The sequence below is a fragment of the Bubalus kerabau genome, chromosome 9 (genome assembly GCF_029407905.1).
Source record: "Bubalus kerabau isolate K-KA32 ecotype Philippines breed swamp buffalo chromosome 9, PCC_UOA_SB_1v2, whole genome shotgun sequence".
NCBI lineage: Eukaryota > Metazoa > Chordata > Mammalia > Artiodactyla > Bovidae > Bubalus > Bubalus kerabau.
Genome location: NC_073632.1, coordinates 104,524,974 through 104,543,765, shown reverse-complemented (window position 1 = coordinate 104,543,765; position 18,792 = coordinate 104,524,974). Strand labels below are relative to the sequence as shown.

Genomic DNA, 18,792 nt, shown 5'->3' with positions numbered 1-18,792 from the left:
ACCGCACACTCGCCCCGTCGGGACGCCGGGCCTGCGACGGACGCGGCCGGAGGGCTGGTAGGGGGAGGTACTCACGAGGCTCCGTTGTGGACAAAGGACCAGGAGCCGGTGAGGGATGAGAGCAGCCGCAGGTCGTAGGTCCGGTGCTTCTGGACGAACTTGCACTCCATCTTCTTCGGGGGGCAGACCACCTTCGTCTTCCACTCAAAGGTCACCTCACACCCGCGCACCTCGCTGAAGACCTGGGGCCGCCCCACATCGGCATCCTCGTCGCACTTGAAGATGATGGCAGACGTCCGGTGGCTGGTGGCTGGGGCGGCACGCGAGGCGAGCGTCAGGCCCCCCGCCCGGCTGGGGTGCCCGCCTCTGTGGCACTGGCACTGAGGGCTGCTGTCCATCCCCGGCCGCCCCCCACTTCCTGCCCGGCCGCCCCCCACTTCCTGTTGTGCTTCATTCCCGTTTCCACCCTCAAATTAGGACCAAGTTCCCCTTCCGCACTTAACCACCCCACAGCAACAGTACAATTCCTTTCAAGCAGGTATTTCTTGATTGAAGTATGAATGATAATCATAATAAGAATCCTGTGATAAGCTAAAAACATGTCATCTAACCTACCAGGAAAAAGATGCTTTCGTAATAAGCCTCCAAAGAAGGCCACAGTAGTGCCTTGTAGACTTAATGTTTCTAATTCCTTGTGTGTGTGTGTGTGTGTGTGTGTGTGTGTGTGTGTGCATGTTAGTTGCTCAGCTGTGTCCAGCTCTTTGTGACCCCACGGACTGTAACCCGCCAGGCTCCTCTGTCCATGGGATTCTCCAGGCAAGAATACTGGAGTGGGTTGCTGCTCCCTTCTCCAGGGGCTCTTTCCGAGCCAGGGATTGAACCCAGGTCTCCTACATTGCAGGCAGCTTCTTTCCTGTCTGAGCCAACAGGGAAGCCCTAATTCCTTAACATGTATCATTCTGTTCCACGGCCACTTACAAGAACTAAACAACTTGTCGAGCAGTTGTCCCGTCACTTTCCTTGAGAACTCGCATCTGTCTGTGCCCCGCGTGTTACTAGGACTCTCGTGGGTCCATTCTCTCCACGGCAGCAAGGAGACCCCCCACACCCCACCCCCGCCCCGCACACCCCACTGTAGAGCCGACGGTTGCAGACAAAGCCCTGCAGACCTGATGACCCCTCACCACCCTGCAGACCTGGGACAGCAGCAATTCTAACGAGTGTGGACGTGAGCCACTGGTGCTGAAATAACTGGCATGCGGACACGAGCCCTTGGAGCTGGCGGGGGGGAGAGCTGACTGCCCCACACCTATGTGTCACCCCACAGAGCAATTAAGGATGACTTTTCTTTATGGAAAATAGCCCCGACGAGGAAACACCATATGCCACAGAAGCGCTGCCACTAACGTGGACAGTACAGGAAGATCTGAGCATGAAGCCAGGCCGCCAGCGGGTGCAGGGCTACCGCGCCGGCCAGCGGGGGCCCCGGCGTGTCCACTTACAGTGCCTGCAGAAGCCCCACTCGTGGTCTCTGTCATAGTTGGCTGTGGTCGCGCACCAGAGCCTGGCCCTGCTCTCCACGACACACTCCTCGTAGCTCTTCCCATTGAACACGAAGGGGAACACACACGGGTCACCGTCCTCAGTTTCTGGGAAGGCGAAATCGCAGGGACCCCAATTATCCACACCGCGTCAGCTGCGCCCGGCCAGGGGCAGTCACCTCGAACGAGGATTCCCCGAGGGAAGTCCCCCTAAACTGACTGACGGTTCGTGGGCCTGAGCACTCACACCCAGGGCTGGTAGGATGGGCCGTTCCGTGCGCTGGGGCTCACGGCATCTGGAGCGTCATTCCTGAGTTCCCTCCTGCTGCCGTGTCTAATTCCTTGTCTACTGGGAACAGACACTCCGCCTGCCCGTAAAGACTTACCCGGAGGGCAAGTGTCTCCGTTGGCGTAACTCAGAATGACGGCTTCGTCCTGATGCCTGTAGTCCAGCTTCATGGACGCCAGCCGCCCAAAAGACGCCCCCTTGCTCCTGGACAGCAGGCAGACAGCGCCGTCCTTGCAGCCTCCTTCGTCCAGGCCTGCGGCCGCAGTGCACACACCCACGCTGTAGGTGTGCGGGCCTCGGGTCACCTGCGGAGACACCGCCCGGAGCTGTGACTGGGTCTCCAGGGGGGGCAAGGCCAGTGCTGGGGGTGGCGGGGGGCACGAGCAGGAAGGTGGAGCTCTGTCCTCGGGCCATGCACGTGCCTGAGAGCTCACCTTCCTTGTCCCCCCCTGCAGAGTGCGATGCCCTGGCCACTCCCGGGCACGTCCCTCCTCACCAAGGCCGTGCCTCCTGGTGCAGAACTGCAGACCACGCTCCCAACGGGCCTCCGGCTGCCTGCCCCCTACCCTAAGCCATGTCTCCTGCCAGTAACCCCGGAGTGCTGAAGACTCGGGACTGAGCACAGAGCAGCCACGACCTAATTGAACACGGTTCTTCTCCCTGGCCGCCCCACCTCTGCAGGCTCTAAGCTGCTGCACACCCGTCCTGGGGGCCTGCACCCAGGCAAGGTCTCTTGTTCTGGGAGCCAGAGGGCTGGCACCTGGGCGTACGACTCAGAGCTCACCGCTCCCCGGCTGCCACACGCCAGGAGGCGCTGGGATCTTGTGGGCTTGGTCCACAGCCGTGTGACTCAGTAAGATCTACATCTCAGGGATGGCTTGGTCCACAGCCGTGTGACTCTGTAACATCTATGTCACAGGAATGTGGGCCCCAGCCCCTGAAGCACAGCCTCCCGACATTCAGGCTGGGGAGAGACCAGCCCCTGACACCCAAATGTGTCCCAGGTCGGGGCTGAGGGGTGGTCTCTGGGCGGCAGGCAGAGGCAGAGCCACATGGGCTCTGCCGGTCCCGCCCCCTCAGGCATGTGGTCATTCACACGGCCCTGAGCGGCCTCCTGCTCTCCATCTGCGACCCTCCTCACTGAATGAATGAATCCTCGCCAAGCCCACGAGAAAGACTCACTCTGAACCGTGGGGCACAGCTAGGGTACGAGCCGTGACCGGCTGGCACACCATCCAGCGCCCCTGGCAGGCCGAGCCCGCACCGGGGACAGAGTGAGGACCACCCCCATCTGTCCCCCAGACCCCCACAGTGCATGAAGGACCACAGGTTCTCCAGCGCTCACGGAGGCCACATTATAACACACAGAGGAGCCTGAGAGCAACACCAGGCGGCAGGGGCCCCGAGGTCACGGGCTCCGGGGCACGGCGTTACCTTGAAAGTGCTCTTGGAGAGGCTGGACAGGTTGAAGCTGTAGTACAGCTGCTCGTCCGTGAGGGAGCAGCCCTCCGTCCTCACTTCGTCAGGACAGACCAGAGGAGTCTCCCACTCGAACACGAAGTCACAGACACTGGTCCTCAGCAGTTTTGGTGTTCCCTGTTTGGGAGGGGGGCCAGGTGTGAAATCCACGTGGATTAACAAGTACAGTAACCTCCCCGCTCCCCCCGCAGGGCTGGGGACCCTGCCCCAGGCGCTGTGGGCTTAGAGATGCTCCCAGACCAGCAGGGGTCCCGGGTGACCCACGGTGGGCTCTCTCCAAGAGCAGGGAGCCACCATCCTCGCCAGGGGCAAGCAAGCAGCAGCCCCACCAGGCAGGCTTGCCTGCACCCAACTCCCCTCCGCCCCCAGGCCCGTGTCCCTGCACTTAGCATGCCAACACTCCAGACCACCAGCTCAGAGAGAAGGGTGGGGGTGGGTCTTTAAACTTTGCGACAGGAAAGCCTGAGACACCGAAGAGTCTCCGGCGGCACCGGAGGGAGCAAGTGTTTCCTGTACATTTGAGGGGCTGTCCCCACCCACGTCTCTGGAGACTGAGGGGATGTTTATACTGAGGGCGAGACACGATCCAGCCGGACATTCCACAGGCCAAGTATCTAAATAAATATCCATCAACGTCCTCACTGCCCCCCCTCCCTCTTCAGGGGCAGCCATAAAAACAGATGAAGAATTTCATTAATTGTTGCTGAGAATGCGTTTTTCTATTAATGTACACGGAGGAAGTATTTCCACTGAAGATAAAAAAATGCAGGGGAAGGAGAGTTCATTAAATGCCTCTCTGAACTGGACTATACATGCAGCGTGAGATGCCCTGCTTCTGAGCCCCGCCGAACACTCATCGCTCTCAGCACTCCACCGCTCTGAGACCTAGCGCGAGTCTGGGGGGCACCTGTGGACATGCGTCCAGACCCCCACCCCAGACACGCGGACGCACGTGCAGAGACAAGAGGGGCTAGCGGATCATGGCTGCCCACACCTCGGTCATTCGGGACTCCCCTCCCGCCCGGCAACGTGTGAACGGAGGCGGCATGTCGGTCCGGGAGCTGTGAGGCTTCCACGCAGACACCCAGGATGGCAGCCCTTCCTGGGAAGGCGGCCGTGAGCCACTTCCTGCCACCTCCACTCACCCACGTCGCCCATTCCCATCAAAGGACTTGTAAGGTTTCCAGAGTTTAGGAATTTCAGAAGCACAAGTATGGGGGAAGGGAGTTTCCGACAGACACGTATGCAATGCTATATTTAAAATGGATAACCAAAAAAAGACCTGCTATATAGCACAGAAAACTCTGCTCAATGTTAAGTGGCAGCCTGGATGGGAAAGGAGCTTGGGAGGAGAATGGATGCATGTATGTGTCTGGCTGAGTCCCTTCGCTGTTCACCCGAAACTATCACAACACTGTTTGTGGCTATGCCGTTGAGCTGTTCGGTCACTAAGTCGTGGCCGACTCTTTGTGACTCGATGGATCGCAGTGTGTCAGCCCTCCCTGTCCCTCACTGTCTCCCGGAGTTGGCCCAAATTCATGCTCATTGAGTCTGTGATGCCACCCAACCATCTCATCCTCATTCCTTAAACGACTATACTCTAATACAAAATAAACAGGCAGCACAGGGGGCTGAGACCCAGGCCGCCAGCACAGAGCTCTCCGGAGGAGCAGCAGTGGGGACCCTGCTTCTGCAGGGCCACGCGACGTCAGGCAGCCCTCCCAGATCATCACAAAACGGGGGCCGCAAACCACTGGTTTATCTCCTGTTCCCAGAGGGAGGACGAGAGAAAACTTACACAAAACTCCTTACAACAAAACAGCGCTCTTTTTTAAAGGAAGCTGTTTTTTAACTGCACATAAAAGGAAAATCAATGGCCTTCTTAAAAGTAGACGGTACACTATCATAGCTACTGATACTTCTATCCCAAAGGTCTTCTTTCATTTGCTAATTTGTGAAATATGAATTACATCCTGAATGATTACAGCTGCCAAAATGTCTGACTTCCCAACAAGAATAAAATCAGTAATGTTAAAATTTAAAAAGAGAAAACCAAAGTTGACATTTTAGTGTGATGGTAGGCAGGGAGCTCAGACAGTAAAGAATCTGCCTGCAATGCAGGAAACTCGGGTTCAATCCCTGGGTCAAGAAGATCCCCTGGAGAAAAGAACGGCAACCCACTCCAGTATTCTTGTCTGAAGAATCCCACGGACACAGGAGCCTGGCGGGCTACAGTTCGTGGGGTCGCAGAGTCAGACACGACTGGATGACTAACACTTTCTTTCACTTCCAGGCAAAGGTGAAGGCTACTTCTTTGCTCGAGCATTTATCACAACAAACCTCCTTGTGCCAAATCTGCCCTGGTGACTCCGGGAGGGCCCACTTATTGCTAAACTTAGGGCCTGCGGTGATTCCACACACCACTGACAGCAGAGGGCACGAGGCAGGCGCTGTGGACACGGGCAGCCTTCGTCCAAGGCAGGCTCCGAGGGCCTCCGGCTCTGGCTGGCCGGCCTGCACACCGGCGCCTCGTACACCGGCACCCACTTACCATGCTCACGCCCCGCTTACAGTGGAACGTGATCAGTGAGGTGTAGTTGAAGTGCCGGTCCGCCAAGCAAGGAGTGCTGCTTTCAAAGTTCAAGTAGACTTCGTTGGCTATGGGATTGAGGATCGGAGGTCCTGCCACTCGGCCAATATCCTGAACAGAGAAAGCAGACGACGTTTCGGGAAGGTAATCGTTCCCCAGATTAGAGGAGTAAGGGCTGACGGAGAAGTTACAAAAATTGCACATCCTCAGTTTTGAGGACAAGTAGCACCTAAAGAAACTGTGTTACCAGTGGCTCATGTGAAAAGTCCTGACAGCGAGGCACAAAAAAGAAACCTCACTTTGCCAGTGGGCATCGGCTACATGAGCAACAGCGGCTGTGCATCTGCTCAGGGTGGGGCTTCCCTGGGGGCTCAGACGGTAAAGAACCCCACTGCAGTGCAGGAGACCCAGGTTCCATCCCTGGGTGGGGAAGATCCCCTGGAGGGCATGGCAGCCCACTCTACTGTTCTTGCCTCGAGAATCCCACGGACAGAGGAGCCTGGCGGGCTATAGTCCATGGGGTTGCAGAGTCGGACACCACTGAGTGACTAACGCTTGACTAAGGGACAAATTTATCACCAAGGCATCTACTCAGGGTCCACTTTCAAAGATTCTAGGCAACAGGAGTCTCAGGTCACACCCGGAAAGCTGCTCAAGCCCTTGACCTGCCGGCTGGAGGCAGGAACCCACACGGCTGCCCCGTCCCCTCAGCGGCGCCGAGGCGTGTCCTCGGGGGGCACACAGCACACACTCACACCCCTCCCACCTTCTGCGGCTTCGCTCGGCCCTGGCACGCACCGGCCGCTCAGCCAGTGTTTTTGAGCAAATAGACGTATAAATGAAAGAAATGTGATTGGCCAGGAATGGTGTGTATGTATATGTGTGTGTGAGTATGTGTGTGAGAGATGAGTGTGCGTGTGACATGAGTGCATATGTGAGACGAATGTGTGTGTGTGATAAGCGTGTGTGAGATGAGTATAGTGTGTGTGTGTGAGAGATGTGTATGTGGTAAGTGTGTGAGAGATGAGTGTGTATGTCAGATGAGTGTGTGTGTGTGGTATGTGAGAGATGAGTGTGTGTGTAGTGTGTGGGAGATAAGTGTGTGTATGTGGTGTGTGAGAGATGACTGTGAAAAGAGTGTGTGATGTGTGTGAGATGAGTGTGTGTGTGGTGTGTGTGTGTGGTGTGTGAAAGATGAGTGTGTAGTGTGTGTGAGATGAGTGTGTGTGTGTGTGTAGTGTGTGAGACATGAGTCTGTGTGTGTGTGAGATGAGTGTGTACGTGTGGTGTGTTTGCGATGAGAGTGTGTTTGAGATGAGTATGTGTATGTGGTGTATGAGAGATGAGTGTGCAGTGTGTGAGATGAGTGTGTGTGGTGTGTGAAAGATGAGTGTGCAGTGTGAGAGATGAGTGTGTGTGTGGTGTGTGATATGTGTGTGTGAGATGAGTGTGTACGTGTGGTGTGTAGGAGATAAGTGTGTGTATGCGGTGTGTGAGATGAGTGCGTGGTGTGTGTGGTGTGTGTGAGATGAGTGTATGTGAGATGAGTGTGTACATGTGGTGTGTTTGAGATGAGAGTGTGTGTTTGAGATGAGTGTGTGTATGTGCTGTGTGTGAGATGAGTGTGCAGTGTGTGGTGTGTGAAAGATGAGTGTGCAGTGTGAGATGAGTGTGTGTGGTGTGTGATAGATGTGTGTGTGTGTGTGAGATGCGTGTGTACGTGTGGTGTGTTTGAGATGAGTGTGTGTGTGTTTGAGACGAGTATGTGTGTGGTGTCTGAGAGATGAGTGTGCGAGTGAGTGTGTGAATGAAGCCACACAACGTGCTCTGTTCACCACGCTGGGGCCACGATGACACACCACCCTCTCTGGTTAGAGAACTTCCTCTATTATTTTTAAACCTGGAAGAAGGTAGCCACGCGGAAGAAGACAGCTCCCGGCCACTGCCGGGAAGGCTGACTGCAAGCCTTCTGTCAACACCAACTGTCCAGACCCCGCGCTCGTCACACAGCCACGCTCTGGTCAAGCTCACATCACGGCCAAAGTCCCCAGCCGCTGCCCACGTCTCTCCCCACCCGCACCACCGGCAACGTCCTCCCGTTACAAGGACATCTCGGTCCCTCGGGACCGGACTCACAGTTAAAGCATGTGAGGAACAGCCTGCTCGGGGGTGCATTTCACTTCAAATAACACACGCTGAGCACCGGGCAAAACGTGAACTCGTGAAGGCAATGTTTGGAGAGGCCCAAACCTACACTGGGAAATGCTGGCGTACACCGAAGCTTTCAAGGCAGAATGCTTAGTTGTTAGCCAACTGGCTTATGCCCTTAATAATAAACTCATTTACCAAAGAACATGCTTGTATTTCACAAGCTTTTAATGACACGAGACCCGCACTTTAGCAGACACCGAGCTCCATTAACATCCTTGGGGACTTCTGACCTGATACAAAAATGCTGTATCTCCTCACGTGTTCACATTTTCTCCTGTAACTTCTATCGCAACAAGAGACAGCTCAATGCACAAATCCTCACGTTCCTCTTCCCCTGGCAGACCCAGAATCAGAGAGTCCCAGCTCAATTCCCCGTTCGTTCTGCCTGAAGACTCTCCACTGACAGCAAGACACACGACACGCTGGGGGGGCCGCTGAAACCCCTGCGGGGCGACCTCTGCCCTCGGGCCCCACACTCACTATCGGGGGGCCGTCCACGGGAACCTTGCACACGGCGGTGCCGGCGGGGCAGGCCACCCCGTGCATGGGGTTGAGCGGCTGGCAGATGTTGATGTAGAAGTCGGGGCTGGTGTCGGAGCGGTCGTCTTCACTCTCATCGTATGCTTCGTAACCCCCGGTGCGGTGGATGAGTGGGGACAGGTCGATGAGGGAGCTGCCGTTCTTCACGGAGCACTCGGTCTATCAGATAGGAAACACACCTCTACGTTGGCATCTACAGCAACTGAGCTCCTGACCACTGACCAGCGGTCACCGCAAGGATTTAGGCTGAATGAGAAATGCGCTAAAGGTGGATCAACCACCACCCCCCACCACGTGCTTTGCTTTATTTAGCGCCGGGCACTCTGAACCAAGCGTTATCGGGGCCACGGGAGTGGATGAGAAGCGAGTGGGGGTGCCCTGGGAGGCCCCTAGGCTGGGCGGGCTGGGTCGCCCCGGACTCACCGTCTGCTCGCAAGCCAGGGGCGTGTGCCAGGAGAAGAAAAGCGTGCATGTGCGCTTGTCCAGGGAGATCAGCATGGGCCTGTTGGTGGGCCCGACCTCAGGCCTGCACACGAAGCTGATGACGCTCTTGTAGCTCAGGCCGGTCTTGGAGGGGCAAGGGGAGCCGCCCTCGTACACCAGTTGCAAGACCTGGTCCACGTAGGTCAGCCTCTTGCTCGCCTTGCCCACGCTGATCCTGGTCTGCCCGAAGCAGGCCCCTGTGCCCAGCACAGAGCCGGTGGGAAGGACACACAGTCAGGGACCCAAAGCATTTGCTTCCTGATGACGCACTTCCTGCAGACCCAGACGCTGCAAGCCACAGCTGGCACTCCTGGCGGTGCTACCCGATTTCAGCAAATACTACACGTCTAACACTTCACCCCATGGTTACAAATCACCCCCTCACAGCCCCCGCCCCGACCCAAGAGGGTTGCTGCCAATGAAGGCGTCTGATCTCTTCACTGGAGGGGGGCGTGGAGGGCAGGCCGCACTCACCCACGCCGGCGGCGCAGTTCTCGTTGTCCCCGCACACGCTGAGGTAGACTAGCCCCTTCTCGCTGTAGGCCGCGGTGAAGCCGGCCCGGCCGCTCAGAGAGCTCAGGTCAAACAGGTGTCCTGCACGGGGTGGGCAGAGGGACACAGTGACCCCTCATCCGCCTTCTCAGACACGGATCCCACGGGCCATGAGGCCCCGGACTCCTCATGATGAATCTGCCCCTTTCACCGGCTCGTCCCTGAGAACCTTCCTGACCCGCTAGAGAGTACTGGGGGGAGGTGGGGCGTCCTCCTGGGGCTGGGCCTCAGCAGCCCCTGTGATTCGGGGTGGGGGAAAGTTGGGGGGGCCCCGACAGCACTTCCCGCTGCCAGAGAAGCACCCTGCGGCCTCTCAGGTCCCCAGGGCTGAGACTCGGCAGTTCCCTGGGCGTCCCACCAACCCCACCCAGATTAACCCTGAAAGGGAACAGGAGATCAACTCCAGCTCCACAAGCGAAGAGCCAGGAACCGACAGCCCCAGAAACAGGGGCAGTGGGAGCACAGGTCTCAGGGGGACTGGCCGTCTCCTCCACTGAAGGAGACTCCCGAGTCAACAGCAGCCCACAGAGCTGGCACAAAAGGCCAACGTGCACCCTCCAGACAGGACACTGCCTGCTTCTCAACCTCACCCAGGGCCTCTCATCATGCTGGGGGGGTGGGGGGCGGGTCCCTCACTGCAGGGGTGGGGCGGGGCGGGGTCCCTCACGGCAGGGGTGGGGTGGGGGAGGCCAGTGGGGCCCCTCACTCACCCGTGGCGGGGTTGGTGACCTGGCAGTCGTCGTGCACGTTGCTCTTCACCGGGCAGGCGGCGGCCGTGGGCCAGGAGAAGGTGTATTCGCAGTCCTCCACCGCGCTGATGAACATGGGCCTGGAGTTCTAGAAACGAGCAAAGACAAAGACGGCTGCCAACAGGCCGCAGGGCGGACGTGGGAACAGCGCTGACCCCCATCAACAGGAGCTCCCCTGCGCCGCCTGTGACTCATCCGTCCAGGGGTCTTCGTGGGACAGGGGCAGGTTCAGAAAAAGCAAGGGGTCAGTGTCTGCTCCCGAGACACCCCGAGGGCCCTGACACACACGGGACGAGACGAAGCCTGAATCCACGCGGGGGCCAGGGGCGTGTCCCTGCAGCCAAGCGGTGAGACAGGGTGCGGGGGACGGGGCAGGCGAAGGATGAGCAGAGGGCCACCATGAGTCATGAATGAGGAAACCCGCGGTCATGTTCTAAAAACCGGAACTGAAGTTTGTTACGGGGACAAAAGGGGAAGCGCCGCCAGGAGGACTAGCAACAGCTGTGAACTGACCGACGCCGGCACTGCCCAGGCGAGGAGACTCCCCGCCTTTCGGACGTGCCTCGTCCACGTGGCTCGGGCCAGCCTGGGGCAGCAGGACCCTTCTCCCCAGATAATCCAGACCCGGGCACCCGCATGCAGAGCCCCCAGGGGCCCCTCAACTGTCCTGCTCAGCCATGCGCCTCTCCGCTCAGTCACACAGGGAGTCTATGGGGGCCCAGAGTGTCTGCACCCCAGCAGCTTGGGGGTCCAGGCTCAGCCTCCGCACAGTCTCCAGAGGAGAACCTCAGCATCCACCCTGTCCAGGTGGGCAGGCCTCAGGCCCCCAGGCAGCTCTCCCTGGGGCTCCCCCACCGCCACACACAGCTGGACGGTGGCACTGAGTGGGCTAGCTCAGCCTGTCCTCACGGCCCGTAGCCACAACCGTCTCCCACAAAAGCACCTTCATGTCCCAGATGGAGTTGTCCCCATGGTAAAAAAAAACCAGTCCAGGAAGACAATTAATTCTGCATCCACCTCCACACTACACAGACCAACCCTCTGGGGAAGGGACTGCCCAGAGAGGAGACAAGACTCCGGCTCTCCACCAACCACTAAGCCAGCAACGGGGCCCGGAGCCTCCGGTCTCTCCTCTCTAACCTCGCCGGAGCTCGTGTTGGTAACGGGTGACCAGCTGAGAGGGATGAAGGGACTGGGCTGCACGGTCAGGAAGCGGGAGAGCTGGCTTGGAACCAGGTCTGCCGACCTGCCGTTTTTAACCCCGAAGATGAAGGGCAGGCTGGCAAACGGCAGTTCTCTCTCCAGCCTCCAGGGGGCTGAGTCAGACTTTGACAACGATGAATCACACAGTCATGTCGGACTCTTTGCAACCCCTCAGACTGTAGCCCGCCAGGCTCCTCTGTCCACGGGATTCCCCAAGCGAGAATACTGGAGTGGGTAGCCATTCCCTTCTCCAGGGGATCTTCCCAGTCCTGGGACTGAACCTGCAGCTCCCACATTGCAGGCAGATACTCGACCACCAAGCCACCAGGGGAGCCCCTAACTCTGGAAGTTGAATTGCCAGGGTGGGCACCCAGGACCACAGGCCCAAGGCCGCACTGCCTGCGCCCCCTGTTAGGCCAGGTCACCCTGAGGGCTTCACCACGCACCCGAAGGAAGTGAGATGTCAGTCCTGCTGACTCAGGACCCACGCCAGGGTGGACACAGCCAGGTCACTCACCACATGGCTCTCGCTGCACGTGAAGCGGATGGTGGTTGACTTCTTCCGAATCTGGTCTGGACACAAGTCACCGTCAACGTACTTCAGGAGGGTCAAGCCCTGGCTCCACTGAGGACTGTCCCGCACCCTGCCCAGGTTCACGGGCTTGGGGCCGCCCAGAAGACACACGGCCGCCTCCGGAGGGCACGGATCTGCAGCACAAACAGAGACGATTAAGAGCGACCATCGGCCGCTTTCCAGACTAGGACTCACAAGGCACCTAACGTCTGGCACGCGACACTTTGACTCTAACAATCACTCCAAAATACCAGTGATTCCCATCATTTAAGTCAGATGCTGATGACGCCACGAGCTCTCATGGCATGAAACAGTTTACTGCAGATGGACTGGAGGGGTAGATGTGGAGAGTCAGGAGAATTCAGGACAGGACAGCCTCAGTTTTTCTGACCCCCAAACGGGATGAAGCTGAGAACACCCAGACTGAGCCCAGAGGATGTTGTGAATGGCCTGTGTTCACGTGCTATCTTTATTTCAGAAGTCACCAAGAACTGCGCCAACTCCCCAGTCTTGGAAATGTCCGAGTCACCTGCCCGGGGAAAGAACCGACAGGCCCCACTTCATGGACTGAGAGTGTGGGGTCACCAGGCTGGCCAGCACACAAAGCAAAGGGAAGTGGGCCACGGCCACACAGCATGCAGCAGAGAAAAATGACTCAAGATGTGAGTGGGGCTGCAAAGACCTGCCAGGGAGACAGAACAAGCTCCGTCTTCAGGATCCCAGCAGGCCGAGGGGGGCATCAGGGTCTCTCCAGGTTGCTGCTCCTGGCCCCTGGGTCCAACCAGCTCTCGCCTCATCACTGGCACCAAGGGTTTGGGTGCATCGTACCAGGACCCCCACCCACTTTACTGTCAGCAAATACAGAGGGTGTGTGGCCACATGGCCATTCGCCGCCTTCCAATCTCCTGCCCTGGCTGAGAACCACCCACCACCGTGATTACCTCCCGCTACCTCCGTCTCTTGACACTTCAAACAGGTCCTCACACTCCCAGCACGCCTTCAGCACTGACTTACCCTGGACCACACCAGGGCCTGGTCACCAAGACCCGCAAGTCCTCCTTCCACTTCCGGGCTAATGTGTCCCGACTCCCATGTCAGAGAGTGACATGACTTCGAAAAATCCGTCCTGACTCCCTCTCTCCCCCAACAAACTCCCTACGCGAGCCACGAGCCCCCACGCCCCCCGCTCACCTGAGCCAGCCTGCGGGGACAGGGACTTGCACACATTGATGAGATAGTGCTCGGTGGACCCTGTGCCCGTGACAGCCTCCCAGTTGTCGCTGTACCTCGACAGAGACGAGAGATCGTAGGTTTCCCCAGCCTCGTTTCTGCAGGGAAAGAAAAAGCGCCATGGTGAGGTGCAGCTGGATTCTGATCTGGTCTTGAGCACCCCGGCTGGAAAGGCTGACACCCCAGGGCACCAGACCCTACCAGAGGCTGGACTTGACCCCTGGGGTCTCCAGCTCCAGGCGGAATCAGTAACAACACAGCCTGAGCTCAAGAAATGCCAAGCCTTGGTGCAACGAAATTATGTACTCAACAACAACAGAAAAAAGCAAAGTGTAAGTGCGTGCCCTGCTCAGGGCAGTTAGGAGACGGGTACACAGACGGCTGAGACACGCAACATCCAGGGCATCCCGGTCAGGCCACCTGCTGTACAAGCCCGAGGCCCCCAGCAGTTCCCGAAGTAAATTGGGCTGGCGTTGACCTCCTTGGAGAAAGTTTACTTTCTGCACGAACCCCAGACAGAGACAGGTACCGAGAGCCAGCCCTCTGCCGGGTGCAGAGTCAAGGTTGAGAAAGACAAACAGTCTGCCCAGGGGGTCCAAGTCAGGTGGAGACACAGGATGGCCAGAGACATCACTTCACCCGAGGAGACCAGAATTAGCCAATCGTTCAAAAACTACATGCCAAAGGCGGGTGGTGTTGTGTTGATGGAAACAGATAAAAATTGCCCATCCTATGAAGTCTGGAGAGGCCACGGGTTATTTTTTTTTTTTAATGTACAGTAGAACAGATGGTGATCAGAGTACAGAGAAAAAATAAGGCAGGAAAGGAATATGAAGTTTGGGAGGGGAAAGAGGAAGTGAGATTTTTAGACAGTGGCCAGAGAAGGCCTTTCTGAGAAGGCCATCTCTGAATAAGCTCAGGATGATGCAGAAGAGCCTGCCCCACAGGGAACCGGGCAGAGGGAGCAGTGGGAACCAGGGGCCTGGGGCACAGAACGCCAGGGTGTCCACAGGAAAACACGGGGCCCCATGTGGACGGAGCAGAGCAGACAGGAGCCATGGCACAATGGGAGCTGAGGCTGGCAGCGGGGCAGGGGGTGTTCCAGCCCACCAGACAACTTCAGCTGGTAGCTCCAAACGACATGGGGGCTTCATTGCATCGCGGGGCCGTGACGAGATCAGCCTGGGCTGACTTACAACCTCCCAGGACCACTCTGGTCTACGGCCATACCACCCTGAACACACACCTGATCTCGTCTAATAAGACTTCTAACCCCTGTGCAGGGCCAGTCCACCGTGGCCAGGGGATCACTGAGGGGCCGCTGCACCCATGCAGGGGGAGACGGGGACGGTCTAAACCGGGGGCGGAGGGGGTTGGTACTGTTTCTGGAAGACAGAACTCTAGGTACTTAATGATGGGATGAGAGTGAAGGGATGGGGCTGGCATTAATACCGGCATCTGTGGGAGACACAGACATTTGCAGAAGCTGATCCTCGAGAACTCCATATAACGGATAGAGATTTACTGTAAATGGTTAAAGACCTAAAAGAAGAAATTGCAACTATAATAAAAGGGGGGTGGAGTGGAGAGAAGAAATGATGAAATGGAGGAAGAAATGAGAAAGACTACCAAACAGAACTCAGTCATGAAAATTAAAAAGACAACGAGCAGGTGGAAGAGCAAATCGAATCAGCTGATGAGAGAACCAGTTAACAGGAAATAGATCTAAGGAAACAGAATGCAGTACAGAAACAGATAAAAAAGACACTTAAAATATACGGTGCATACAACAAGCAAAGTTTAAGATATGATTAATAAAAGGCCCAGAACAAAAGGCAACCTTCAAAAATACAGTCACTGAAAATATTCCTAACTGAGTAACAGGCATACATCTTCAGTTTTAGGAAGTACCACCTTCCAAGCAACATAAATAACAAAGCCATGCGTAAGCAAAACAGACTGAGACCACAGAACAAACCCAAGAGAACATGTACAGAAAAGGCAGGTTATCTACCTGATAATGAAGCTAGGACTGAAAGGCCAGACTCTCTAACAGCAACCCGAGATGGCTCACCTCCCGAGGGCTGGTGCACACACACAGAAGCATTCACCTGGGCTTCTGTGCCAAGTGAGTGGTGATAAAACTGAGCCCTTTCACATGAAGGCCAAGATTAACGCCACACACTCCCTACTGGTACAGGACCGCCAGGCACTGTTACGGTGTGGCTTGGACCCCAGGACCAGCTCCAACAGCCTGAGAAGCCAGCGTCGGAAGACACACTAGCTCCTTCCCAGTCCCAAGTGGGACATCCTGGCACAAACTCCTTACCCCAACAGAGACCAGAGGCAAGCAATCTGCAAACAAGCGCGCTGTGTAGCATTATACAAACAGAGTACTTAGAGAATGAAAATTAGGTCAAAAGGAAAGGGTGCAATGCAAAAAGGAAGAGTAAGCCAAAGAAACAGAGATATTTCTTTTCCTTTGCAAAGGAAGAAATTTATATAGTCAAACAACCAATGAGTATTTTCTAAAACCACAACTTACAACTTATGTGAGAAGGAAAAAAATAAGTCAGAACTAAAACACTAGATCACAATCCTGTGGAGTTTGGGAGAGTGTGTTTGGTGTAAAACATTCTCCATTATTTCATGGTTGGAGGGGTTGGTAGAGCTATGGGTCAACTTTAGCTTCCTGTTAAATCAAAATTACATGTGTAAGGCAACCGCTAAAAGAAAATGGATTATAACTCAGGGAAAGCATGATGAGATTTTTTTAAAAGAAAACAAAAATTAGAATTCGTATCCTCAAAGATAATTAGAAGGACTTGTGTGAAATTTAAAATAAAACTTTCCAAAGGATAGTTTTTTTAAAGTTCAGAAAATATTCCAGAATGGAGTAAAAACTCACAGAAGATGAGCAACAAACTTTTTCACCAAATGTGCATGGTTCTTGTTGGAAATGGGACAAGGCCTTCAAAACTGAAGGAAACCTAATTTGACTCTGTCATAATCCTAGTCCCAGCTAATCAGATCTGAGAGCAAGTCAGTGGCATTTTCCGACAATGCATGGGTTCTCTGCTACCCAACCTCTCCACAGTACAGGAGGATACACTCCAACAAAACAAAAGAATACAAAACAGAGGACCTAAAACCCAAGAAGCAATGTACCTAAGCCAAGAGCGATCCAAGAGTTTAATATGCAGAACTAAAGGCTAGAGTACTCACCTAATCTAGTTCCCTGTCCCCGCTGGCCACTGTTGAAGCAAAGTATTACCGTGTAAACCTGACTGCCCCCCGAGAGTCAACGCCCCATCGACTTACTTGAACGAACACTCGGTCAGGTCGTAGGGCGGGCAGGCATACTGCGTGCGCCACTCAAACAAGTAGGAGCAATCGGACGTCTCCTGGAGAAACACGGGCTGCAAAGGGGAGACGAGACGTGAAATGGGAAACCCTGGGTGGCCAGCGCTTAGGACGCACATCGGAAGTGACGGACTTGCTCGTTAAGCTCGAGACAAAACTGATCGAGGTTTTGAACACCGGGTCTGTAAATCACACACTTGAACTAGGTTTAGCCAGGAGGTTGCATGAGACGGTAAGAGCAGGCTCGTTTTATGAAAGACAAGGCAGCAAAGCCAGGGCGAAGTCCCCGCCCTGAGTGCACTCACCGCCTGTGTGCTGCGGTCACAGTAGAAAAAGATGGTGGTGGAGCGCTGGTACACCTTGTGGCAGGTGTCGCCCCCGGTGTAGTTCATCTTCAGCACCCCGTTCTCGTAGGTCAGCTTCTGATTAAACAGACCTGCCGAAGAAGCAGCCAGGGATGTGAGGATGGGCTCAGGAAGCCCACGGCCGGTCAGCACAGACGCGGCCCATCGCACGCCCTGAACAAACCCCGACAAGACCGAGCACGCCGGGCCCGCCAGCTCCTTGAACCAGGCCTCCTCTCACCCCAGGCCATGACCTTTGGACCAACAGACACGCAGGCCACAGACCAACAGAGAGATGCCACGCAGACACTCCTCGACCTGATGAGCTCAGAGGATGCCGGCTCCTCAGGGAGGCCCACGGACTCACTCTGCCAGCTACTTCACGATTTGTAAAAAATTCATAAGTGCATCACCACCTGCCCAGCTGCTGAGAGAGCGTGAGGACCGACAGTCTGCCCTACCAATTTCACAGCCCAGCCTGGTACCAGACACGTGCCCTTCGTCTCTGTTCTACAAAGTACCACTCAGAGCACCTACCAGTAGTCCAGTGGGTCCCAAAGTTGGGATAAAAAAGAAGAAATATGAACTGAGAACTAACTAGTGTTGCTAAGTAAGGATGAAATAAGCTCTTAATGACACACGTCAGCGTGTGTCCTGGGTGGTTTCACAAAAAACAAGTGAAACCAGAAACATCGCTAACACACTGTTTTACCAGGATACAGCAGATGTACTTCTTTTTCAAGAAAGATACCGTCTTTAGATCTTAAAACACAAGATATAATCTATCATCTTAAATGTGGAATTCCATACTTAAATATGGAATTCCAAGACGAGAAGGAAGAAAACCACAGTACCTGCCACTTTTTGAAATCCCTGGGGTCCCCGCTTTTCCTGGCATGATGAGATGACCTTGGACTTGTCACTGGTTGGGCAGACGCCGGATGTCAGCTCTCCGCAGACGCGGAAGTAATAGGTGTATTCGCCGGCCCGCACGACGGTGTCGTTCAGACCAAGAGGTATCAGGTTATACAGGTTGCCGTGCCTTGGGTCTCTCACCTGGCAGTAGTCTCCTTCAAGAACATGAGAGGGGAAGGGCAATCACACACACACACACACACACACACACACACACACCCCTTCAGGCAAAACTTCTGCAACCTTTAATCAGCTAAGTACTGTCTTAAAACAGGCCTTAAATACCATTTCCACCGTCTCTCCTTCTGGCTTATATGCCTAAGACAAACTGCCCACAGTCTTCTAGAAAAGCTTAGGTCACCAGAGGAATGAAGATCCACTTAAAACCAAACCTCACGTTCACGCTCTCAAATGTGAGACGCCAACAGCCCATCGACCCAGCAGGGGAGGAAAATGTCCCTGGTGAAGGGAACAATGGAGTGGAATGGAAAATTCAAGGACAAGAAGCTATCCATCCACTAATAAATACATAGGCGTCTCGCAATCATGCCCAAGTCTTCACATCTAAGATGCTATCAGAGCACGCCCCACATCACACTTTCACAACTTAGGTGGGTGGGGCCAGGTCTTACCTTCCGCACGCACGACGGGACAGGCTTCCACGGTTCTCCAGAGAAACACATACTCACAGTCGTTCTGGAGCTGAAAGGTCGGGGAGCCCTGCAACGG

General features: G+C 55.5%; 1 protein-coding gene across 1 annotated transcript in view; it reads right to left on the bottom strand.

The window, feature by feature from the left end:
- IGF2R (insulin like growth factor 2 receptor) overlaps positions 1–18,792 on the bottom strand; it is a 102,577-nt gene that overhangs the window by 12,576 nt on the left and 71,209 nt on the right. Inside the window, exons 26-40 of the mRNA XM_055536142.1 lie at positions 18,696–18,783; positions 18,003–18,218; positions 17,110–17,240; positions 16,763–16,860; positions 13,403–13,539; positions 12,155–12,345; positions 10,396–10,522; positions 9,608–9,727; positions 9,074–9,330; positions 8,591–8,809; positions 5,861–6,010; positions 3,265–3,426; positions 1,928–2,135; positions 1,503–1,649; positions 76–310 (exon numbers count right to left, since the gene is read on the bottom strand). Coding sequence (XP_055392117.1) covers positions 76–310; positions 1,503–1,649; positions 1,928–2,135; positions 3,265–3,426; positions 5,861–6,010; positions 8,591–8,809; positions 9,074–9,330; positions 9,608–9,727; positions 10,396–10,522; positions 12,155–12,345; positions 13,403–13,539; positions 16,763–16,860; positions 17,110–17,240; positions 18,003–18,218; positions 18,696–18,783 — 2,486 coding nt within the window. The remainder of the gene's footprint in view (positions 1–75; positions 311–1,502; positions 1,650–1,927; positions 2,136–3,264; positions 3,427–5,860; positions 6,011–8,590; positions 8,810–9,073; positions 9,331–9,607; positions 9,728–10,395; positions 10,523–12,154; positions 12,346–13,402; positions 13,540–16,762; positions 16,861–17,109; positions 17,241–18,002; positions 18,219–18,695; positions 18,784–18,792) is intronic.